The 25868-nt window shown below is 47.3% G+C and overlaps 1 protein-coding gene across 2 annotated transcripts in view; it reads right to left on the reverse strand.

The window, feature by feature from the left end:
- The window catches only part of TNFRSF14 (TNF receptor superfamily member 14), a 368403-nt gene that overhangs the window by 190934 nt on the left and 151601 nt on the right, over nt 1-25868 (reverse strand). For both annotated transcript variants that reach the window (XM_085609199.1, XM_085609202.1), the window contains one exon: nt 23793-23948. In XM_085609199.1, the coding sequence (XP_085465325.1) occupies nt 23793-23948 (156 nt within the window). The remainder of the gene's footprint in view (nt 1-23792; nt 23949-25868) is intronic.

Below are 25868 nucleotides of genomic sequence, written 5' to 3' on the forward strand. Positions count from 1 at the left end.
CCTTATCCTTGTCAAACCACCTTTTAATTTTACTGAACAAGGATTTTTTCTTCTTTTCCTCTGTTTGGTAATACATTTTCGCGTTTACCACAACCCTCTAGTCATTTCTACAACTGTACGATCTTTTGTCCAATAACAGCGCGACTCACACCAACGCACCAATCCCGGAGCGTCTACGTCACCCTGTACTCCTTCCAATCCCTGCGCGGCTCACACCAACGCACCTATCACAGCGCTTTCGCTGTTCTAACCCACTGTCCTATCACAGCGCGGTCTTTCTGACGTCAGTAGTCGCTGCAGTCGCTTCTACTCCTGTCTCCCATCTACCCCTCCTTTACAAAGTCTTCTCAGTAGACTCTGTTTCAGATTCTACAAAATCTATTAGTTACAACATATAAACATCTCCATTGTCTGCTCCGCTAACCACAGAATAATAAAGACCTTTCTCACAAGAATCCCGCTTCTCTCTAGAACAGCGCTTACCTCTGCTCTACCACGGAATTATTACTTTTGTTGACACAGTAGCACATCCCTCTACTCTGCCCTTCTAACATGCATCCATTAACTGTTTCCTCCCGGAATGTTCCTAAGAGTTTCACAATCAACTAAATGCCCATACATTCACGCACTTTCACACCCGAAAATGTAGCACATTTACACAGAATCCTGTCTTTCTCGAGAACAGCGAACAGTCTGTTCTACAACAGAATTATAACTGTGTGATCCCCGTGCACTCAGAGGTATATGGACGGTTTAACTGTGTTGTTTCGGCGCACCTTGTGAAACACGAAGTCCCGGCGTGTCTTTATCAATGCAAATGTGTTGTAAGAAAGAACATCTTCTCACAGCAATTTCTTCTTCTGTGTACTTTTATCCTCACCCAGTCCCCTGGACTCAGATCATGGGCTTGCTTCTTTTCAAGTGTAGTGGCGTCTTCTCCAACCTGGTGAAACACAGAATGAACTGCGTCAGCCAGGCCTTTACAGTAATCCAGAATCGCGCCGGTTTTGCCGCGACCCCGCCCCCACGCCTGCTGATAGGACCACGCGCTCCCCGCCTCCCAGCTGACCCGCCCTCCCGGCTCCCTTCTTATGACGCCCCCTCAGCGACCGCGCGCAGCGGGAGCACCGATTGAGCGCCGAAGGTGCGCCAAAGGTAAGCCCGTCTGCGCCCGTCCGCGCCTGGACCGCGCCCAGTGCCAGGACCCCTGGCCCCCGCAGACCCCAGCCCACCCGCCGGACCTACGACACCGCCACCCTCATCACACTCAACGACAGACGAGTCCCGGGATGCTACCGTGCCACCCCGAGACGCACCCACGGACCCTTCAGCTGCCGCACCTGCAAGTTCACCTGCATCCGGACCCGCCCCACACCAGCACCCGCCAAGCCGAACACCAGCAGCAACCACCTCAAGTGCATCCTGCTCAACACCCGCTCAGTCCACAGACACGCCATCGAACTCTGGAACCTCATCGACACCACTGCTCCTGACGTTGCCTTCCTCACGGAGACCTGGATGAACGCCTCTTCAGCGCCCGACATCGCCATCACCATCCCAGAGGGCTACAAGATCACCCGGAGGGACCGCACCGCCAACCAGATTGGAGGAGGCATCGCCATCATCCACAGGGACACCATCCGCATCACGACCTACACCGACGACATCCTGACTACCGCCGAACACCTACACTTCCAGATCCACACCGACCCGAAGACCACCCTCAGAGGCACCCTGATCTACCGACCCCCGGGACCACGCACCCAATTCAGCGAGGACATCGCCGACTTCGTCAGCCCGCATGCCCTCCCCTCCGCTGACTACATCCTCCTGGGGGACCTCAACTTCCACCTGGAGAACAACAACGACCACAACACCACCACCCTGCTCGACAACCTCGCCAACCTCGGACTCAAGCAACTGGGGACCGCCCCCACCCACCTCGCCGGACACACACTCGACGCCGTCTTCTCCTCCAGCAAAGACATCGCCTTCAGCCACGCCACAGGACTCCACTGGACGGACCACAGCTGCGTCCACTTCACCTTCAAAAGAACGACGACCCACCACCACCAGCAACAGGTCGCCCGCAGAAGCTGGAGCAAGATCACAGCCGACCAGCTCGCCGCTTCCCTGAGCCAGCACCCTCCCGCCAGCTCAGCGAACCCCAGCCAGGCCGCCGACAACCTCACGAAGTGGATCAGCAACTGCGCGGACGAACTCGCCCCACTGAGGACCCCGCCCAGCAGACCCGGCAGCAAGAAGGCCCCATGGTTCACCGACGAACTCCAGAGCTCCAAGAAGAACTGCCGAGCCCTCGAGAAAGCCTGGAGAAGGGAGCCAACACGGGACAACATGACCACCCTCAAGCTTGCCACCCGGAAGCACCACCAACTGATCCGCGACACCAAGAAAACTGCATTCAAGAACCGGTTGGATAACAACGCACACAACAGCAAGGAACTCTTCAACATCGTGAAAGAGCTCTCCAACCCCAACGCCGGAAACAACGACATCACCCCATCGCAAGAACTCTGCAACTCCCTCGCCTCCTACTTCCACAACAAGATCGCGGACATACACAACAGCTTCAACACCCAACCGACGAACGCCACGTCCAACTCGACCGAACCACCGCCCCCCACCACCACCCTCCGCGCCTGGACACCGATCTGCACCGAAGAAACCGTCCGCATGATGAACTCCATCCACTCCGGATCTCCGACCGACCCCTGCCCTCACCACGTCTTCAACAAAGCCGACGCCATCATCGCACCCTACCTGCGGGACATCATCAACACCTCCTTCACCACCGCCACCTTCCCTGAGAGCTGGAAGCATGCCGAACTCAGCGCTCTACTCAAGAAACCAACAGCGGACCCCACCGAACTCAAGAATTACCGCCCCATCTCGCTGCTCCCGTTCCCAGCCAAAGTCACCGAGAAGACCGTCAACAAGCAACTGGCCGCCTTCCTCGAGACGAACGGATCCCTCGACCCCTCACAGTCTGGCTTCCGAGCCAACCACAGCACCGAGACCGCCCTCATCGCTGCCACCGATGACATCCGAACCCTGATGGACAACGGAGAAACAGCGGCCCTCATCCTACTAGACCTCTCCGCGGCCTTCGACACCGTCTGCCACCGCACCCTAGTGCAGCGCCTCAGCAACGTCGGAATCCAGGAGAAGGCACTGGAATGGATCATCTCCTTCCTCGACGGAAGAACAGAGAGAGTCCGTCTACCACCGTACAAGTCAGAGGCCACCAAAGTCATCTGCGGCGTCCCTCAAGGATCCTCGCTGAGCCCAACCCTCTTCAACGTCTACATGAGCCCCCTCGCGGCCATCGCACGCCAACACAACCTCAACATCATCTCCTACGCCGACGATACCCAGCTGATCCTCTCCCTGACCAACGACCCCGCCGCCGCCAGAGCCAACCTTCACGAAGGAATGAAAGAGGTAGCCGAGTGGATGTCGGCCAGCCGCCTGAAGCTGAACTCGGACAAGACGGACGTCCTCATCCTGGGATCCTCACCCTCCGCCTGGGACGACTCCTGGTGGCCCCCCGCCCTGGGCACCGCACCCAAACCGACAGACCACGCACGCAACCTGGGCTTCATCCTGGACTCCTCCCTCTCCATGACCAAGCAAGTCAACGCCGTCTCCTCGTCATGCTTCAACACCCTGCGCATGCTACGGAAGATCTTCCGGTGGATCCCCACCGAGACCAGGAAGACTGTCACCCAGGCACTCGTCACCAGCCGACTGGACTACGGCAACGCCCTCTACGCCGGAACCACCGCCAAGCTCCAGAAGAGACTCCAACGGATCCAGAACGCCTCAGCCAGACTCATCCTCGACATCCCACGACACAGCCACATCTCCGGACACCTAAGAGACCTGCACTGGCTCCCGGTCAACAAGAGAATCACCTTCCGTCTCCTCACCCACGCACACAAAGCTCTTCACGACCAAGGCCCGAGCTACCTCAACAACCGCATCAACTTCTACGCCCCCAAACGACACCTCCGATCAGCCAGTCACGCCCTCGCCGCCGTCCCCCGCATCCGAAGAACGACAACAGGAGGAAGGTCCTTCTCCTACCAGGCCGCCAAGACCTGGAACTCCCTCCCTCCCGACCTGCGCCTGACCCAAGACCACCTCGCCTTCAGGAAGAAGCTCAAGACCTGGCTGTTCGGGTAGTGGCAGCACCCCCCCCCCCCCCCCCCAGCGCCTTGAGACCCTCCGGGTAAGTAGAGCGCTCTATAAATGCCTATGATTGATTGATTGATTGATTGTCATCAGTAATTGTCATCAACTTGTTGACAGGCACGAATGCATGTCTCATTGCACGTCCCATTAATATTTCATGTGGACTCAACCCTGTAGTTCTGTCTGGAGTAGATCTAATAGTCATTAACACTAGAGGCAAGACATCAGGCATAGGTTCAGGAAGAAGTGGCCTTAGACCCTCTCTAGTCTAACAGTATTTATACCAAAACTTACACATTAAAAGTTACAAACAAGCTCCAAACGTCCGTTGAGCAGAGCAAGCAGGAAAGGATGTTGGCTCGCAACATTTAGAAAAATCTCCGCTCTCGAATATCTCAAAAATAAAAACACGGAAGAAGGAAGCACAAACTAAATCTGCAACATCCATGGATGCTCTTCTCCGGAATTATAGTGAAGCCACCGCCAGTTTATCAAAATGTTCATTTGTGACAATTGTTCTCCTCCAAGGATATCTGGCGACAAGCCCAGAGCTGCTGTCCTTTCGTAACTTTTAGCTCAGACAGAGGCCGAGGTCATATTTTCAACCATATTCAGCGAGGCCTCTCTTCACATTTCATCTACTCAAATGCAGGCTGTAAATGTCGGCCATTTCTCAATAGGCCAAAATGGGCAATCTTAATTAAAAGAAACACAAAACAACGTTACTACATCGTATTGATTATTCAGTGTTAATTCCCACCAATACCCTTATGTGTATGTATTTATCTAGCCATTTGCGACATAAAGAAGCATTAAAGCACATTATTTTAAAGCGCAAACACATAACAAATAACACTTTTGCCACACTTATTTAATTAATTTGCTCACCAACTTAGTTCACTTATTTATTAAGCCATGCAATCGCATTCCCACGTGTAATTCTTTCATTAGTAAAGTTGATTAGTCAAAACACTCGACAAAACTTAATATCTAGTAATTAATTATTAGTAATCTTAATTATGACATACGAAAATATAAGCTGATGTTCGGGTTTAAATAGAAAACCCTGCTCCAGCACCGCCCTTTCATGTCCATGTCTTTGGGGAGGGGAGGGAAGGGAAGGTGAGGGGTGGACATGCCCAGCATCTCAATGCTGCTCCTCCTGCCGCAGGCGCTGCTCCATGGATGGAGCAGAACACAAGATGACAGGTCCCGGGTGCTGGGGTGCAGCTCGCGTGGGGAGATGATGGGTCACGTGGGCCTTGTGACTCTCCCTGCAGCACCAATGATTTAGGCAACTGTGGGATCCCTGGGTCGAACCAGCGCACCCATTAAATAAAAGAAAAGCAGAGGTGAGACCGCAGAACTGTTTGGAGCAGCCTGCTCATCTAATATGCATTTTTTTGCCTTACAGGTAATGCCCAAAAATGCCCATTGTGAGCTTGATACAGCCTAATTCCATTCTTGTTGTGCCGCAAGGAGGCACAGGGGCACCACCAATGGTTCAGAAGGAGTGTTTGGGTGTGGGGGAGGCTGCAGGAGCACAGCAGGCCCACTTAATGTATTGAAATAATCTATCCCTAAGCCTCATGGGGTCCAGCGCACATGAGGCCAGGAGTTTATCACTATTTAAAGCACTACCAGAGATAGAGCTTTTGCTTGGATTCTGGAGTTCAGAAACCCCTTGTGGGTGATAATATGGCTGCATTTTGTGGCATGTAGAGAGTAACGAATAAATCAGACACATTTTCATAATGAATTGTAATGCTTTATTGGAGAGGTGTGGCTCACTAGTTAGAGGCGGCAGACCCGTAAGCAGAGAATCGGCCAGGGACCAGGGTTCAATTCCCGACGCGGCAGGGTCGTGGACCAGGGTCAAAACGGACTCGATAATTCTCGCCTCGGTACCTACTCTAACCAGGAACACACTCGGCAACTCTGGGCATTAAGCTTGCCTCATCTCTACAACGGCCCCCCACAGACGCCGGGGATGCCTGGTTTCACCTTGGAGATACCCAGAAAGGGACCATCTCACAGGGATAGCCAGGACGGGTTCCCCAGCGGTCTACAGCGCCGGGACGCCCCGTTGCTGGGGTAGCTGTGCGCTTTACAAGTCTACAACATTTACATTTAATAGTATAACTGATGGGGGCGTGGCTTGAGCAGCCAAGATGGCAGCCGCTCTCTAGCCGAGCTCCGAACCGTAAACTTTGTTTCCAGCCCTTATCACCCAGAGCACTAGCCATCAACCCTCCTGCCCTATGTGGCGCCATCCCCCTAGAAAAAAGTGGCCAGAAAGAGTCGTCATTGAGGCAACTAGACCACCGAGGACTCTGGAGGCGGATCGCGGCCTGGGCGGCTAGCGGTAATTTGTGGTGCTGCCTTGTACCGCCACGAGTGACACAGGCAGTGGCGGCCTGGGCCCGGATAGAGGTGCCAGGCTCCTGGGTAGTGTTTTTCCCTTTCTTATGGTAATACATGTAGCAAGACACTGGGGACGAGCGCTGGGAACCCCAGCTGCTCTAGACATAGGTCTGCGGGCCTCGCACTATTCTTCTGAGGCTCAGGCATGCCCAGACAAGTTGAGCACAGATCGGAGGCCTCCCCTCTTTTAAACCAATCCGCACCTGCAGTCAGCGGTCAGGTATGAGGCATACCGGTGGCACTGCATTGGGTGGGCCTTATTAACTGGGGACTAATGCTTGGGCATGCATATTTGGGCCCCTCTATTCTCTCTCCCACAGTGCACGAGTCGGGGGTACACGCGGGTGGACGGTATCCACCCACTTTTTTTTTACAGGGTGGACGCCGTCCACCCCGACGAGAAGATTGGCCCCACTGAAAAGGATGCTGAATTCGTCCTGGTGTAATTTCCAAACACCGGGACACTTTCAGCAGCGTCTGCATGTTGTTTTTGATCTGCAGCAACGGGCAGGCGGGACGGGATGGGGCTCTCCTATTTCTGACTCCTGCTGGGCCCATAACAAAAGTCGAATTTGAGGTGTCATCAGGCCACCTTTTGTTTGAGTCTCCTGGCTGGCAGCAGTCTCACACCTAGAAGCAAATGAGCAGAGGGGAAACAAAGTCTCACACTTTGTTAGCACTTAACACATACTTAAGAGAGGCAGCTTTTCACTTTGTTCAGGCTCGTAGGAGATATGCATGCACTGTAAGAACGTCAGATGTGTTGATCTTTCCCAGTATTTGCACAAAATAAATAGCATTTATATAAGCGCATACTACACCTGAGGAGGCGTTGTAATAATTTGAATGTCACTATTTTTTCTTTTATAGCACTATGGGTAGAGGAACTTTATGTTGACAAACTTACAAAAGTGTGAATCTTCTACCTAAATCAGGATAGTTTCTCCGTATAATCGAAATGTGCTCAAATGTACTCATGATACACATGCTAAACATATATGTGAGGGCTTAAGATTGATGGCTCTTCGTGTGATGCCACTTCCTGTGATGTCACGCGCCTCACGCGCCACGATGTCACGCGCCGTGATGCCACTGCTGATTAATTAGGTTAGTCCCCCCACTTCTGTTTTTAGGTCTCGCCTGAGCCAGCGCTTATAGCGCTGCTCTGGCGAGAGTTTTAGTAAGCGGGTTTTGGAAGTGCTAACCTAGTGGCTTTTTTCAGGCCTCCAGCTTGCGTTCGCGATTTCGTGCACGCGCACAGCTGTTATCCTGGTTTCTAGCATTCCTTTCCTCGCATGGCCGGCTTTCCTCCCCCTCTCTCACCCGCTCCTCCCCCTCCCTTACTGCACGGAAGAGTTTGTCGGTGTCTTGTATTTTTGATCAAAGAAGATTGCATTTGTAATGCGTTTCCTCCCTTTTATATACAACCCCTTGGAGGGTTTTTAGTCTTTAAAAAGAAGTCGGGGAAGTATTTTTTTTCATTTCAGCTTCCAGTATCGCGTTCTAAAGATTGACTTTTATAAATAGGTTTTGTACTAGAGTGATGGAGGCGAAAACGAGCGGGGTTTTATCGCGCTATTCTGAGAGACCAGCTAAATAATAACCTGTTGTTTTAAGAGCTTTAGAAAATAAGCAACTCACGATTAAAAGTTGCAAAATAAGCCTTTCCTGCTTGTGTGGTTTATTCTTTGTTCTGTCCCTTGCTTTTGAGACCTTCACCGTAAAGGCCACGTATTGGGGGACGCGCAAACGCTCCTTGAAATATCTCGGTACAGTGGAGGGAAAAACTAAATGTGAACGCTTTGATTTCAAATCGGGGCGTCTCCCAACTAAATCCGGATAATTGGTATGAATGTCCGAGCTTTCATTTTCATCCGATCATAGAAGTTTTTTTGGGGGGGTTTTAAAAAGTACTTTAACCAAAAACGTTTAATTCTTAAAATACGATGGGAACACAACGCTGTTAACCGAAGTGAGTTCTGCACCTCTTTAAGTATAATTATTTGTCCCGGCTCTTTGGGTGTTTTGGTTTATTTCTTGAGTAGAATCAACACGTAAATGCGGCGTTAACATTTATATAAGCCCGTTATAAAGCATGGAATGTAGTTCAACACCCGCTGCCTTCATAGCTGCCAAGGTTTCAGATTGCTTATGTGTGACATTTTTGTAATTTCACTGTAATTATGAGTAGAGCTCCGGTTTGACTCTTATTTTCCGGGTAGTTGGTGCATCGTCTTACACCATTCAAGCTGCACTGCGAGTTGCGCAAGTCAACAGATGTCTATTTTGATCAAAGTAAACCATGTATATTCCAATTTTATTCCATGACTTTGAAGACGTTTTCCAAGTTCACAACTGAGGAAATGTTTTTCCAAGCTTCAGATGCTAAAATACATGCCCAGCCAAGCTTTATCCAGTAGCACAATGGAAATTCACAGTACGTCTTGGGCAACTATATGGAAATCCACCAAAAGCATTTTGAGCTTAAAGCCCTTCAGGAGTGACTGGAATGTAATGATAAGCCCATCAACATTGTAGGGAATCTTAAACAACATCCATGAAATCATATGTAAATCATGTATGAAAATGCAAGCCTTAGTGTGCGTGTGCAACACTTCCAAAACCAGTGTCTTGCATGCCAAAATTAACCAAAACATTTGTGCTGGTGTACCAAATTGTGCATGCAGTTGTGCTACAAAAGTTTTATGGGACATATAAACAATGCTGTCCACTGTGTCAAATACGAGCAAAAACCGTTGTGCAAAATGCCCATCGTGAACCTAACAATTTACTCACGTTGCCACAGATGTAAAATCTAAACTTTCATGTCTCGACGCCAAGTGTGGCGCTTCAATTGGCATCCGTGAAACCAACCAAGAATGTGCTTGAGATAAACTGCTTGTTTTAAATCTAGCGAAATCCCCACAGGTGCAATCCTTCTAAACTGGAACACATAACGTGACTGTGTGCAGAGCCAAATAGTAAACATGAAAGAAATACGTAAACATCCTATTGACAAGAGCTTTTCTTGTGTTTTCTGCAAAAGAACATAATATGACAAGCATTGGCATAGCCAATAGGTCTCGCCTTTGGGGTCTTATAAGTGTTTAGCCGTGTAACAGTTGATGTTGTTGCACCAAGGATATTGTGCTGGATAACTTAACACTTATAAGGTCCCAAAGGCGAGACCTATTGGCTATGCCAATGCTTGTGCCCTGCTCTCCCATCTGAACTGGCAGCCTGAGTAGTATTATACCCTGGACTGCTCTCTTCCCCTTCTTTTCTGTTGACAGGGCACATCGGGTCCCGGCGAGGAAGCCTCCCCCCAGGAGACAATCCCAGACTGATGGTTGTCCACTTACTGAAACGCAATCTAATCCTGAAAGACGCCCGCAAACTAATAGAACTGGTGGCAGACAACACAGAAGTCATGATATCCCCGAATTACACAATGACAGTACAGCGTCAATAGAGCATGTTCTTGGGGTAAAGCTCAGACTGCGTGATTTGGAGTAAGGTACTCAATCCTGTTCCCTGCGCAGCTTTGCGTTATAATGGATGGCAAGACACGTTTTTACGTAGATCCCAAGGAGGCCTGGGACTGGGATTGAAAGTTCTGGGTTTAGCTTCCCCTGGCCTAGCCAGGGGAAATGGCTTAGGCAGCTTTGGGGGAGAAAGCGGGCGCCGGTGCCACCCAGAGGACTGCCCCTTGGTTGCGGGCCTCATCGGACTAAGAGCAAGTCATACAGGAGAGGCAGCGGGCACTGCAGATGGCTGCGGCGATCCGGGGTTCCATTCAATCATCTGATTTAGAGGAGGAGATGGCCTCATCCTCAAGAAACAATGGCTCCTCAACCACTGGGCCTTCCAGACTGGACCCTGCCAAATGTTTATTCCTAATGCTTATTAGCTATCGTCCTCACTAGTGTTCATATATTTGCAACTGGCCTACTGTCTACAGCTTTCATTGTGAGCCAAAAGTACCTCACTCCTTGCTTAGTGGTGGTGGGCACATTTAGGACTCACATGACTTACAATGACGGCCATGAAACTGTGCATCATGCCGGCACCATATCGGTTTCTCACAGGAGTTTGCGCGTCCCTCTCTCTCACATGCTAACCCACCCCCCTTGAATAGTTTGCCGCCTTAGGTATATATGGTTGCATAGTTTGATCAGATAAACGTTGTCCCTCTGTCCAAATGGTATTCTTATTTTTTCCTTAGCTCTTACACTCACCTGAATTGTGTTATTTTCATGCCCACACCCATCCCAAATGCGTCCTGCTAGGCAGCTGGCCCGTTGCCTCCCCTGCAATGTCAGGACACTTTACACCCACCATCTAGAGTTATGACCAGCGTCAACATAATTGCCTGGAATGTGAGGGGAATGCACACCCCAACCCGCAGATACGCTGTTTACTCCTATTTAACCTGCCACTCCACACACACAGCGTTGTTACAAGAATCCCACCTAATGCAAACAGAGGCTTGGGACCTGGAGTCTCCCCTATTCCAACATGGAGTCTGCAGCCGGCTGCACTAGATGATCTCCCATTTCACACTTCTCTGGGCGCCACCATCACATAACACTTAGACATAAACGCTAATACAGCAACGACCTGGCTGATTGAGTGGGACACCTTTAAGGTGGCCATTAGGAGTCAGTGTGTGGATTACACATGGATTGAGCGCCATCAGCTTGACAGGGATATCGCTTGGATCGAGCCTGAACGGTTGACTTGTAATTCAAAGGCCCTGTTATTCCCTGATCGCATTCTGAAGCCACAGCAGGAGCCTGCCATATTGTTGGAAAGACTATGCTGCTTTAATTACGCGGCTTGAACGCACTCTGAGGGTGATAAGTTGGAATCGTTATTGCCGTGGCTCATCCGCCAGGAAAGGAAGAGGCAACCCATAATGGCATTTCAGGCAGCCTCTGGAGCCCTCCTGCACACACAGAGGGACATTCATGCCAAGTTGACATGCCATTACACCTCACTGTACATAGCAGCAGTATCTGCGTACACAGACGAGGTTGGACTCCTTCCTAGCCAACATGCCCTTGCCTTGAGTGTCCCCGAAGCAGAGAGCTGGTTGATGGAGATATTACACCTTTTATGATTCGGAAGCTCATCCATGAGCTTGCCACAGGCAAAACTCCAGGGCCAGACGGTCTCCTGACTGAATTCTGCAAAGCTTACGCCCCGTTTTTAGCCCCTCATCTGAAGATATTATACGATGAGGCTCTGCTGGCTGCCTGCTTACCCTTCACACTCCATGAGGTACTGCTTATCTCCCTCCCTAACCCCTGTTGGCATTATTTAACATGTATTATAAGTTATTGGTTAGATCCTTGCCAACTGCATGGCACCCTTGGTCCCAGCACTGGTACAACCAGACCACAATGGGTTTGTCCTGGGGCACAGTCCCGCCCTTAATCTGCAGCAATTTTCTGGATCTTGGAACACACTCCCCACTCCTGACTGTGGGCGGGCTGCCGAGTGCTGGATGTGGAGAAGGCTTTTAGCTCGTTGGAGTGGGCCTTCCTGTTCGAGGTGCTGTCACGCTATGGCCTGGGGAATCACTTCATTAGGTTGGTCAAACTACTTTATACCGTGCCGCTAGCTAGAGAGAAAAAAGGTACTCTCATTTCTGACCTCATACAGACCCATACATCTTGAGGGATTCAAACTATCCCCTTTGTTTTTTTTTCTGGCCATGGAGCCGGTGGCACTGGCCTTCTGAGCACACAAACACAACCTGGAGATTCTGCTGGGCGACAGTCTGCACTCGGTCTTTATGTCTGCGGACAACGTACTTCTGTACCTTAGAGATGTACATGCAATCCCTGTCCTTATAGCACTCACTTTTGACAAGTTCGCAGCCTCTGGGTTAACTGGGCCAAGTCAAGCTTTTTTACTCTTAGTGCCATGACACCTGACCTGCCTTCAGTCTTAATGGTGCTTGTTTGGCGTGGCAACATGTGGCCTTCAAGTCTATCACAAACCAGACAATCTGTTTGACAGCAATCTTACCCGGGCAGTTTCCTCGTTGCAGGCGCAGATGAGATTCTGGTGGTCACTGCCACTTTCGGTGGCAGGACGCAAAGCGCTTACCAAAATGGTGATGCTGCACCACCTGTTATATTATTTTGCCAACCTCCCTGTGAATGTTCAAAAGCATTTTTTACGGTCACTTGAAAAGTTCATGAGGGAGTTTCTCTGGCACAACAGCCTGTGTAGGGTGGCACTGCATAAACTCTACCTGTCTACGAACGGGGGTGATGAGAGCAGGGGGAAGGGGACTTGCTGTCCCGAAATTTGAGCAACACTACATGGCATTCTAACTGCAATGGGTGGCCTGATCGTAGGCGGGCTTCCAGACTGCTGATACTGCCACTGCCTCCCTGACTTGGAGTTTGCCACACATACTGGACTTGTTTCCTCCTTGCTCTAGGTTGCCGACACCCAGCTCCACTCTTTTGGGGGTGTCATACCGCTATTATAGATGGAGCCTTTTTCTTACTAAGGCAACTCAGCCATACACTCCAGCACTACTGCTCGTCGGCTTACCAAGGGGAGGGCGGATCACCTCCTTGGCGGAGATGTCCCCCTGGCACAAGGTAGGCCTGCATACACTGAGAGGTTTATATTGTGAAGGCTCCATCATCCCCATTGAGTCTCTGATTGAGGAGCAAGGTCTTCCTCCTAGTCATTTCCTGCTTTACAACTCTCTCCTTGGGGCAGTGTGGAGACTGGAGGCATTTGCAGCAGGAACGTACAATGAACCTCAGAGTCCAATACCTTACCTCACCCCGGACAAGATGCAGTGTTTCCATTGCACGGACGCTGCCTGCCCCCGCTGTGGTGTGCCTGATCCTGATTTCCAACACATATTTTGTGAGATTGCCGGTCTCTTCATCAGTATTGGCAAAGCTTCACTGCACACTTAACAGATTGCATGGGACACTCCTCACTGTGCATGTGGAAGGTATGCCTGTTAGGCCTGGTCCGCAGGGACAAAAAACACGGTGAACATTCCTTAAAGATATGGGCCCAAGCTCAAAGCGTTGCACTGCACAGGGAAGATACGAGGGGATTATGCAAGTACCCTCTTACATCCAGCTGGGACACTCATGGTTGCACTCTAAACTGCCCTGCTGCACATAACTTAGTCCCCCAGGGGAGCACTGACACCTGTGGAGGCTGTGCGCTCTCCAGTCACCCGCCTCTCGCAAGGTGTATCGACTACACTACACTGACTGCTTACTTCCCCACTACGTCTATTATTTTAAGCGATGTAGATTGTAGATGGGCATATGTTTGCAATATGGGAGGGTGGGGGCCTGTTCTGGGTTTGTTTCTCACAATTAATTGATGTAAACCAAATCTCCTTATAAAATAATTAAATAAGACCTCAAACATGCTTCTAAACCCTGCATCTTTTGTCCAAGGACCACAAAAATGAAAAAAGGAAGAAGACACAACATTATAGTGACATCCCTAAACAACAAAACTCAAGCAGAATAATGTTATTCCAGTCTTTCTTGCTGCTACCTTGTATAACAAAACTACATTGTATTGGCCCCTTCAAAAAGAAATGAAAATAACTCTTTCACTCTGCGTTTCCTTTCTTTGAACGGCATTTGTTTTGTTGTTGGCAGGTGATTTTTTCCAGTGTTTACACTGGTGAGGTCTATTTCCCTTTCAGTGGGGTTTTATCAGTTATTATAGGTTTAAACCTAAAACAAGATAGCCTATACATATTGCTTCACAGCTACCCCTGATGAATGGTGCGATCACCCGAAATGCATTTGGTATTGACAAGCAACCTGCTGAAACAACTAATCCACAATTCAAATATTTACCGTTGATATAATGAATGTAGAGTAACATTTGTGCAAAGGAAATGTTGATGTACAATAAACGGTCACTATGTTATCAACACATTGAGATACACTAGCATGGTGAATAATGTGTAAAGAATTTGTTTTTGAACTTGTATAAGGTAAGATAAGATTAGCCAACGGGCATTACGGGCGCTTTGTCTCTAGGTAACCGGTTGGTTGACTAGGTTCTTTCAGAGTCTTCAAGGAGACAGCCAGGCTCCACTTCAAAGTAGACCATCATCACAGTTTACTTTGGTCTAACGAAAAACAATGGAGTGCATGGTACAATCAGAGTTCCTTCAACTATTGTTACATGCCAGGTCAGAATTAAGACAAAACTTGTAATGCGACCCTTATCTGTGAATAATATGTAGAAGTAAGAGCATCAGAAATATTAATTGGCACTTTTTTCCCCTTCCCCATGAAACATTTTTCTTGGCAGAGAATTTTCTTTCCAGGACTCTCATGAGATATGGTGATGTATGGATATTTATCATACTTTTGTTGCACATTCATGCCAGCATTCCTGATCCAAATGTTTAGGGGAATAAATCCAAGTGAAAAATGATGCACACGCTTTGTGACTAGCCACTAAATAAGGACCTTGTGGGCACAAAATTCCCTTCCACCCTCTCTGACCCTGGTGATACCCAGCCTTCGGCACCTACCTGAAAATCTAGGTGTCATAGAAGGCCTAGAGCAACTGGCTCAGACAACTTACCTCATTTAACCTGAAATCCAAATATTTAGCCTTCATCCTTGTATACTGGCTGTACTTATTTCAGTTTAAATCCCTTTACATGTTAAAGATACTATAAGTGGGTAACTTATGTGCACATACTTTTCATAAAGTATTTTTACTGACAAACATTTGTTGATAATCACAAAGAGAAAAAAAGCTATATTAAAAAACAATGCCACATAATACCACAAGTACTTGTTAAGTACTGAAAAATGTCAATTATCATTTATAGGATAATCAGTATTTTGGAAATGTGTCTCACTTCCTATACACACCGATTATGTATGCAATTTATTTAAAAACCTGGATTAATTTAATCAAACTTGACTCGCATTTCAACTGGTTCCCTGACTTACATGTTTTAGACCAGTTCAAAAGTCACTTTGTTTGAGTGTGTCACTAAAAGGATTGAATCACTAGCAGTACATGATGTAGTGTTTAGCTATTCTGGGCTGTTATCCGAGAAAATACAGTGTTGCAGATTTTATAAGTGTTTACATGTGCTTGGGGCACTCAAGTTAAGGAATCTTTTAATAGGAATAATGGAGAAGGTTCCTGATTTTTCCATATAGGAAGATGTTTCAGTAGGCTTTCACTGACATGTGCATTAACGAATAGAACAGTAGTAGTTTATAGCTAGCAGTACAATCTTTATTAAACCATCTCTAGGCTATTCTTACCGGCCAGTTATTGCCCCAACCTTGTCACGTCAGTTTCAGCTATAAATGCCACCAGAATATTAATATAAGGCAATCTGAGGCCAATGTGTTTGTTTAAAAAACGACAAATATGCAGGCCATTTTGTTTTCTTCAACAGTTGTTGGCAGCTTTATTCTGCTGAGTTTTTATAATGCAACCAATGGTTCATCCTTTTGTGATCCACTTTTGGCACTCAGGGCTCAACTACTAGATATTGAACATAAGGAGGATGTTAGAGCTGGTTTTATTCTAGTTAAAGATTTTAACATACTCCCTTGCCCAGGTTCTTTCACCTTATGTGACCACGCGTTTAGTGAGGATATTTTACATCTTGAGCGTAGCCAGACGGGTGACTGTTTGAATAACATCTTGGTTGAGTTGAATCTGAAATGTGGCATGACCAAGTCATCCCAAAATCTAGATTGTAATTTTTCCCATATTCCCAGAACTTTCTTTGACGTGGAGTTAACTCTACACTAGCTTACACCTTTTGAACCGCCTTGTTATGGAATCGGTTAGACTCTTTTGATGTTAGAATCACTGGTTTTAGTGACCATTATTGTATATTAGCTGACATTTGTAGCCTCTTTGTTCGTGCCCTTGCACATAGTACAACACTCCATTTGGATGGTAAAGTTACAGACCAGGGAAGATTAAAATGGTTAAAAACTGCGCCACAAATATTGAAGGAAACAGGACCCCAGAGAAACTAGCTAATGGCGTGGCTCCCCTCACAATTATATGCAAGGAAATGTACTCCAAACAAGAGCAATAAATAGCCAACTTGGACGTGAGGTCTTACAACTCAAGAGTAGTGCTAGCTATCCATAGTTATTTGTTGAAGAGCCTAGTAGTTGCCAAGTGTATATAATTCGAAATATGTTTGGGGGATGCTGCCTTTTGGACTGAATTCAGGTGAGCCAAGTGGATGCAAGATCTAGATTGTCCCTTCCTCCCCAAGAAGATTTACAACAATAAACCTAGATGGTTTAATAAAGATTGTACTGCTAGTCATAAACTACTACCGTATGTGCTTAAAGCCCAGCCCAAAGATCACTGCCCCATTTCTTGCAGACTTAGAGCATATAAGCAGGCGATAGAAGAGAGAAAAATGGAACTCAGGGAGGACACCTGGTCTGACCCGTTGGAGGCATCAAATAAGGAAGACAGCGGCAAATTATGGGAGAGAGTTAATCACCCTCTCTTTGATGATAATGGAGCCCATGCCGCCACTTCCCACATCAATCAATCAATCCTATCATTTGTATAGCGCACTACTCACCAGGTGGGTCTCAAGGCGCTGGGGAGAGGGGTCCTCTACTGCTCGAATAGCCAGGTCTTGAGTTGCTTCCTGAAGGAGAGATGGTCCTGGGTCAGCCGAAGGCGGATGGGGAGGGAGTTCCATGTCTTGGCTGCCAGGTAGGAGAAGGATCTTCCTCCGGCGGTGGCTCTGCGAATGCGTGGTACGGCGGCGAGGGCGAGGCTGGTCAATCGTAGCTGGCGGGTGGGCGTGTAGAAAGTCAGGCGGTTGTTGAGGTACTTGGGGCCCAGGTCGTGGAGAGCCTTGTGTGCATGGGTGAGGAGTCTGAACGTGATCCTCTTGCTGACGGGGAGCCAGTGCAGGTCTCTCAGGTGGCCGGAGATGTGGTTGTGTCGGGGGATGTCCAGGACGAGTCGTGCGGAGGCGTTCTGTATGCGCTGGAGTCTTTTCTGTAGTTTGGCTGTGGTTCCGGCGTAGAGGGTGTTTCCGTATTCCAGTCGGCCGGTGACGAGTGCCTGGGTGACCGTCTTCCTGGTTTCGGTGGGTATCCATCGGAAGATCTTACGGAGCATGCGCAGGGTGTTGAAGCACGATGAAGAGACGGCGTTGACTTGTCTGGTCATCGAGAGGGAGGAGTCCAGGATGAAGCCCAGGTTGCGTGCGTGGTCCGTTGGCTTGGGAGTGGTGCCCAGGGCAGGGGGCCACCAGGAGTTGTCCCAGGCGGAGGGGGCTGATCCCAGGATGAGGACTTCCGTCTTGTCTGAGTTCAGTTTCAGGCAGCTGCTCTTCATCCACTCAGCGACGTCTTTCATCCCTTCGTGTAGGCTGGCTCTGGCGGTGGCGGGGTCGTTGGTGAGGGAGAGGATCAGCTGGGTATCGTCGGCGTAGGAGATGATGTTAAGGTTGTGTTGGCGTGCGATGGCTGCGTGAGGGCTCATGTAGACGTTGAAGAGGGTCGGGCTGAGTGATGATCCTTGTGGTACGCCGCAGATGACTTTGTGGCCTCGGATCTGAACGGGGGGAGGCAGACTCTCTGGGTTCTGCCGGCGAGGAACGAGATGATCCACTCCAGTGCCTTCTCTTGGATTCCGATGTTGTTGAGGCGCTGTACTAGGGTGCGGTGGCAGACAGTGTCGAACGCCGCAGAGAGGTCCAGGAGGATGAGGGCCGCTGTTTCCCCTTTGTCTAGCAGGGATCTGATGTCATCGGTGGCTGCGATCAGAGAGGTCTCGGTGCTGTGGTTAGCTCGGAAACCGGACTGCGAGGGGTCGAGGCATCCGTTCGTCTCGAGGAAGGCGGCGAGCTGTCTGTTGACTGTCTTCTCGATGACTTTGGCAGGAAAAGGGAGGAGCGAGATGGGGCGGAAGTTCTTGAGGTCGGTGGGGTCTGCTGTTGGTTTCTTCAGTAGGGCGCTGAGCTCTGCATACTTCCAGCTCTCCGGGAAGGTGGCGGTGGTGAAGGAGACGTTGATGATGTCCCGAAGTTGGGGTGCGATGATGGAGTCGGCCTTGTTGAAGACGTGGTGGGGGCAGGGGTCGGTTGGTGATCCGGAGTGGATGGTGTTCATCGTGCGGGTGGTGTCTTCGGTGCTGACCGGGGTCCAGTTGCAGATGGTGGTGGTGGGGGGCGTTGGTTCGGTGGTTGGGTGCGTGGTTGGTGCGCCAAAGCTGTTGTGTATGTCGGCGATCTTGCGGTGGAAGAATGAGGCGAGTGAGTCGCAGAGGTCTTGCGAGTGGGTGATGTCGTTGTTTCCGGCGCTGGGGTTGGAGAACTCTTTGACGATGCTGAAGAGTTCCTTGCTGTTGTGGGTGTTGTTTTCCAGTCGTTCTTTGAATGTTGACCTTTTGGTGGTGCGGATCAGCTGGTGGTGTATGCGGGTGGCGTTCTTGATGGAAGTCATGTTTTCTGTGGTCTGGTCGTGGCGCCAGGCTTTCTCGAGGGTGCGGCAGTTCTTCTTGGAGTTTTTGAGTTAGTCAGTGAACCAAGAGGCTTTCTTGCTGCCGGGTCTGCTGGGAGGGGTCTTCAGTGGTGCAAGGTCATCTGCGCAGTCGGTGAGCCACTGTGTGAAGATGCGCGCTGCTACATTGGGGTCCGTTGCGCTGGCGGGAGGGTTCCGTCTGAGGGAGGTGGTGAGCTGGTCGGCGGTGATCTTGCCCCAGCTCCTGCGGGGAACCTGTTGCGGGTGGTGGTGGGTCGTGGTTCTCCTGAAGCTGAAGTGGACGCAGCTGTGGTCAGTCCAATGGAGTCCGGTGGAGAGGCTGAAGGAGATGTACTTGCTGGAGGAGAAGACTGGGTCAAGCGTGTGGCCGGCGTAGTGGGTGGGGGTGTTGACCAGTTGCTTGAGTCCGAGGTTGGCGAGATTGGCCAGCAGGGTGGTGGTGTTGCTGTCATTGTTGTTCTCCAGGTGGAAGTTGAGGTCCACATTTCACCGGAGAAATGGATTGAGCATTTTGAGGGCAGTTATGGTGCCAAGGATGATGCTGTTATGACTGAGCCCCCATCATAGCTGTTGCACTCGAACAGACTGGTTTAACTTTTAAAATGTAGAAGGAAGTTGAGGTAGCTATCGAATGTATGACAAGCCATAAAGCCTCAGACCCTGAGGGGATTTCCGGCGATTTGTTTAAGATGTTACTCAATCAATGGGCGCCAAATTTAACCGGATTATTTAACCTAGTCATTCGGATGGGGTTCCCGCACTCTTGGTCTTATTCCAGTTTACAAGAAGGGCTACAGGGACCACTTCAGCTGTTATAGGTCTGTTTCGTTGACTTGATTGCGAAGGCAATTGGCAATTGATCCTTGAAAGGGTCATGACTTGGGCTGAGGATGGGTCGATCTTATTTGACCTCCAGTATGGTTTTCAACCAGGATTAGGCACCTGTGATCAAAGTCTTAATTTCTATACGCTGATCCGTAAATACACTGTTGCCAAACCAGGTTCACTATTCATTGTATATATGGACTTATCCTTTGCCTTTGACAAGGTGAATAGATCTAAATTGTGGCAGATTCTGTTGGCTGCGTGTATGCATGTGGCCACTGTTGGTTTCCTTAGTGATCTGCATAGAGATATGAGGGCAGCAGTACATTATAATATGGATCGGTCTTCTTCTAGCTTTTTTAGATTGAAGAGTGGAGTCAGGTAGGGATGTATAACGGCTCCCTTTTTGTTCATGTTGTATGTGAACGACCTTGGGGCCAGGCTGCTTGACAAGCCAGTGGACTGCCCGCGAATAGGTTCTCGCCAGATACCTGCACTACTATATGCAGACGACACTCTGGGGCTCCAGACATTACTCAATGGTTTTGTACAATACATGAATAATTTAGACCTTTCCACCAATTACAGTAAATCACAGGTGATGGTGCTGAGCCCCTAAAAGACCAGGTTGAGATCCTTTGGTGTTCAGGCCAATAGTTTGTCTAGGGTCCAGACTTACACTTATTTTAGGTGTGGTTTTCGAAGACCGAACCATGTTGGGTCCCTTGATTAAAGCGAAGAAGTTAGCTCTGTCAAAAACTACTGGTGCCTCGTTTTTCTTTTCTGCAAGAATAGGAAGCAACCCACGTGGGGCATTGATGAAGATCTATCAGGCAAAATCTGTCTCAGTAGCTACCAACAGTAGCTATGGGGAAAGAAACACCTAGGCACGGTGGATTAAGCAAATTGCAGGCATATCAATTCCAAACATTCATTGAAATAACATTACTTATGAAAACCAAATGACAAACTGATATTATGTATATTTCAGTTATTTTTTCACAATTTTTTGCTAAAAATATATAATCTTTTTTTTTTTTAAGTATAAAAATATGTATCCAAATATTAACAATTAGTTTTAAGAAACTTCCAAAATGTTCTAATCTTATTTATGGTTAAATTGAAGCACATATTTTCATTACATTCCGGGAGTTAATTACACAAAAAAATCTCATAGTTGTCATATTTATCCATTCTTTGTTATTCAAAACAACATTGCCATCATATTTATGGTCATATAATCAATAATGGAAACCATCCATCAGTTTAACAATGTAAAAGGAACTGGCAATCTTATTTCACAATTGGTCATACACACAATATGTTAAAAGCATCCATCATTGTAATAGTATGAGGAGACTGGCGGCTTGTTGACAAACTACGCGCGTTTCGGCATAGGCCTTCGTCAGGACTCCGTCACAGTGGTTACTTGAGGGCATCTACAGGATGATTGCGCCCTGCTCGTCCGTTTTATGGGGATATTTTCGGTGGCTACCTTGTTTATGCTGTTCAGCTTTTAAATTCCCATCTCGGGTGAGTAGCTCATATTCAATATCTTTCCTTTGGTGCCTGAATGGCTGTGTATTCAGCGATTTTCAGGCCACTGTCAAGGAATGCTCATACTAGTCCCACAGTATGAAGTTAAAAATTGCAAGCTTCTTGATGCGCGTATGTCAAATTAAGCTTAACGGTCCTTAGTTTTGTCGATACGGGTCGAAGTATCTCTATTTTACTCAATGATGTGTGCAGTCGATGGAGCAAATAGTTGAGTAACCAATGCGCCCTCAGACTATTTCTTCTCTTCCTCCAATGCTGCCGTGTCCGTCGCTGTACTTCACCTAATGGGAAATCAACAGTAGCAACATATGGGGCTATGTTAATACAAAGGGAACTCCAAGTGGTTGAAAATGGATTCTGCAGCTGTTTACTAGCGATTCCTGCTTCAACATCGGCCCACCAGCCCACATGGTGCATGAGGAGTTTGGCTTATCGTTCCTGTCGGACCTTATTTCCCTTAGATTAGATGGCTGACCATCTGGGTGCGTACTGAGAACCATTTGGGTAAAGAGATAATTAAGGATTGTTTGGAGCTTGATGGGTGGAGATTGGTTAGTTAGTTGAAGTACATCAAGGACGCTTTTGTGAAACTAGGCATGCCAGCTCTGTTTGAATCGCCCCTTTCTATAACAAAGGCAGATTTTGTATGGACTCGGGAGAATTTTATGCTGAGAGGGAGGCAATCAAGCTTAAGAAATCCCTGGTTCGTGGATATGCCTTGCTTGTTACTGGTCCCACCATTGAACCCTACCTGCTTAGTATTCTAATTGTACACCATTGCGTCCTCTTCACCAGATTCAGGTTCAATCAGTATCATATGCTGTTGGCATATCCAAATCCTGTCTCATGGAGAGAACAGCTACGTCCCTATAACTGGGATAATTTTTATCCACAGGATCTCTTGGCCTTTATTTTTTTCTGTAGTTTTTATTAGATCTCTCGCAAAATGTTTTTATTGCCCCTATTGAAATCTCTATTAACACAATAGTGCAACCCAATTTACCCCAAGGGACTGGGCAGAATGATTATCTCATACAAATTATATCCCTTGAGGAATTATTTACATCCAAATTAGTTCCACACATTATCACGGTCACAAATGTGATCCAATTGATTAGTCACAAAATTGAAAATTACAGGCACGGATATAAACAAAATACAAATGTATGTACGGGCAGTATATACATATAGTAGGAACACTGCCAAACAGTCCCTACAACACTCTAGACTCTATCAAGGGATTGATGGAAGTGTACTTACCACTTTTACCTAAACCAAATGTAAAAAACATCTTACATGCCAATGAATCAATCATTCAAATGTTTCACAAAAATGTATATAACGGAGATCAATCTGAAATGTTTCAAGTAAATAAGGGTGTGATGACGACGTTTCGGTTTTCAATGGCCCAATGGGCCTGTAAGACCATCCTCAGGACTCTGCGTTGCAGAAACATAAATCCTGTAAATACTAACACAGAAACCAACAAGTCAATACATCAAGTGACCATATGTATGTACCCTTAGTGTCCTGTGTTTACGACACTTACTGCAAACTCTAATATTAAAAAACGTACACCCAAATAACAACAATCCATTTAAATCAATACCTTGCTTCCTTCTTACTCGACTTCAAGACAATTACCAACAATCTGTGTATCAAGTACTGTGGAGAAAAACCTACAGTCAGTCCCAATAGTGTTGATTTATTATAAAGTAAAACAAATAAAAGTTGTGCCAAGAAAACCAGTCTTACCCGACTCCAAATTAATTACAGAGTCTACACGTCAAAACTAAATATGTTTGGCGATATGCACAGATACCTGGTCACGTGCAAAGGCACAATATAGAGTCCGCCATCTTAATAGTACCTAAAAACGTACTGTGACTACATGGTGAGAGATACCAATAAGACCAAAATCAGGCCTGTATTAGAAATCAAAATATTAATAGATATATTATATATTTCTTAATGTATTAGTGGTGCATCTTGGGTTGGTTTTTCTGCCTCCTTAACAATTTACTCTAGATGGAATTTTGCTGCAGGTGTGCGTACCGCTCTGGTGCCAACAATGGCCCAGGATTCTGGGAACCACACCAAGTACCATGATAATTATTTGCTGAAATCACATTGCATATCACGCAGGCGTCATATCTCTGAACAGAGGCATCTAACAAAATTGCTTTATTAAAATACCACTTGTACACCTATTCCAATGTTTTACAAGGCTGTTTATCTTACCGGGAACTTTTACTTTCTCACCAGCGACACAAACTGTATGCGCCTTGCACAAATCACAGTCTTCAGTGGTTGGATTAAGGCAATAGTATCCATCCACACAAGAACACACTGTATTGCTAGTGTATGTGCAGCCACTTTTCACACGTAACCCACTTCCTGAAAGAGAGAAGTAAAGTGACACTGGGTTAGAAAGGAACCACTTATATTTGCATTTGATCATACAAAAACAGCCTCTTCTCGCTCTGCCCCTGCGGAAAACTAATTCCTCTCAAGCTTTTGAGTTGCTAACAAGGAGGAGTAGAAAGGTATGGATAAACCATCTGAAGGATATATTTCTTCATTGTTAAGATAAGTTAGTAAATTCAACAGGCAGGCAATTCATTTTCCAAACGCCGTGCTATGGACATCTGTGTCAACTCACTGGTTGTATGACTTTTTGAAAATCATTGAATCTTGCTGTGACAGCTGGGAAGTGGATTTATGGAAACATACACAAATAAATTTACATCAGATTGTCAGAAAATCCTTAGAAATTAAATTAAAATTCAATACATTGAAAATAGCCTTGTTACTATCGTGTTTATCCTGAAAATCTGTCACAGATCCGGCCCCCATTGACCTATGCTGGACATGCTTGCACTCTGTAGACTGAGATCACTAATCCAACCCAGATGAACAGTTACTGTAATAAACTGTCCTGTTAGTGAAAAATAAGTTGCTGTCATTACTACAGTATGCATTGGAGTACAAAGTCCAGGACACCTTATGCAGGAAAGATCAGTTAGAGGGCTCATAATGGACAGCTTATTTATGATAAAATATTTTTTAAAGGCGTGTATACACACTCGAGGATTTCTTTCCACAAGTCGACAGTTAGGCAAGGCCAGAGGATTTATTTAGAAGCTTGGGAAAATAGGTACGTCTTCAGTAAGCACCTCGTCATGTGGCCAATGCCCCCTAGAAGAATCAAACAGATTTAAAGGCAAATCTCAGATGGTGAAAGGTGGTTGCTGGCAAAGACTCACTTGGGACGACGTATGTGGCAAGGCATTTCTGAAGACGGATGTTACATACAAACCAGGCCTAGTTATATCGCAAACATAAATAAGCATTAGCATAGCCAATAGGTCTCGCCTTTGGGACCTTATAAGTATTTAGTTATGCAGCACAATATCCTTGGTGCAACATCATCAACTGTTGCATGGCTAAACCCTTATAAGGTCCCAAAGGCGAGACCTATTGGCTATGCCAATGCTTGTCTATTGAGCTTCACTTGTGATGGGCCACTGAGGCCCTGTGGATATGATCTGACGGACGACATTGTTACACACTGACATAAGCAACGGATGCTGTATTTCTGCTAAAAGTGAAGCATCGAATAAGGACGAAACAGTCCGTGGGCCTGTGCCTATTCTACACATGCATAGTACACATATACACTACACATGTTACAACACATATATATTACTACAAACATATATTACTACACATATATTTCTAAGCACATTTATTACTACACCAGGATCAGTTGCTTTTAAATCGGCCTCTCATGGGTAGGATAAAATGTGCTTCTTGAGTTGCGTCCTTGGTCATCCCCTGCTTCTGTAATCCCAAAAGTCCTGTCTTAAAGGGACCCCTCTACACTGCGGGGCCATCTCGTGCTGAGACAAAGTATGAACACATTGGCAAGTATGTGTGCGATAAGATGGGCCCTCCAGGTACACTAAGAATGACCTTTTCCACATTTAGAAAGGCACATGCCACTCATGTGTTACGCGTTACAGACGCACAAAAAACGCCACGTAAATGAGTTCTCTCTGAAATCTCTTCAGTAATACTTTCATTCTGAAGCAGTTCTTGGGACATAATTACGAGTGGTCCAGAGAGGGTGCGAGGTGTCATAACAAATAAAATCTGAATGTACTGGAACAGATAAATAGCACACCACGTTTTTCACGGTCCATGGGGTCGAAAAACTTGGGGCCACTCATGAGTTCATTAATATGGCAATTAAGTATTTATCACACCTGTACAGAAGCTAAATTCATTGTCATTTAAATGTCGGCACATTTGACA

The sequence above is a fragment of the Triturus cristatus genome, chromosome 1_2 (genome assembly GCF_964204655.1).
Source record: "Triturus cristatus chromosome 1_2, aTriCri1.1, whole genome shotgun sequence".
In the NCBI taxonomy this organism is placed as follows: domain Eukaryota; kingdom Metazoa; phylum Chordata; class Amphibia; order Caudata; family Salamandridae; genus Triturus; species Triturus cristatus.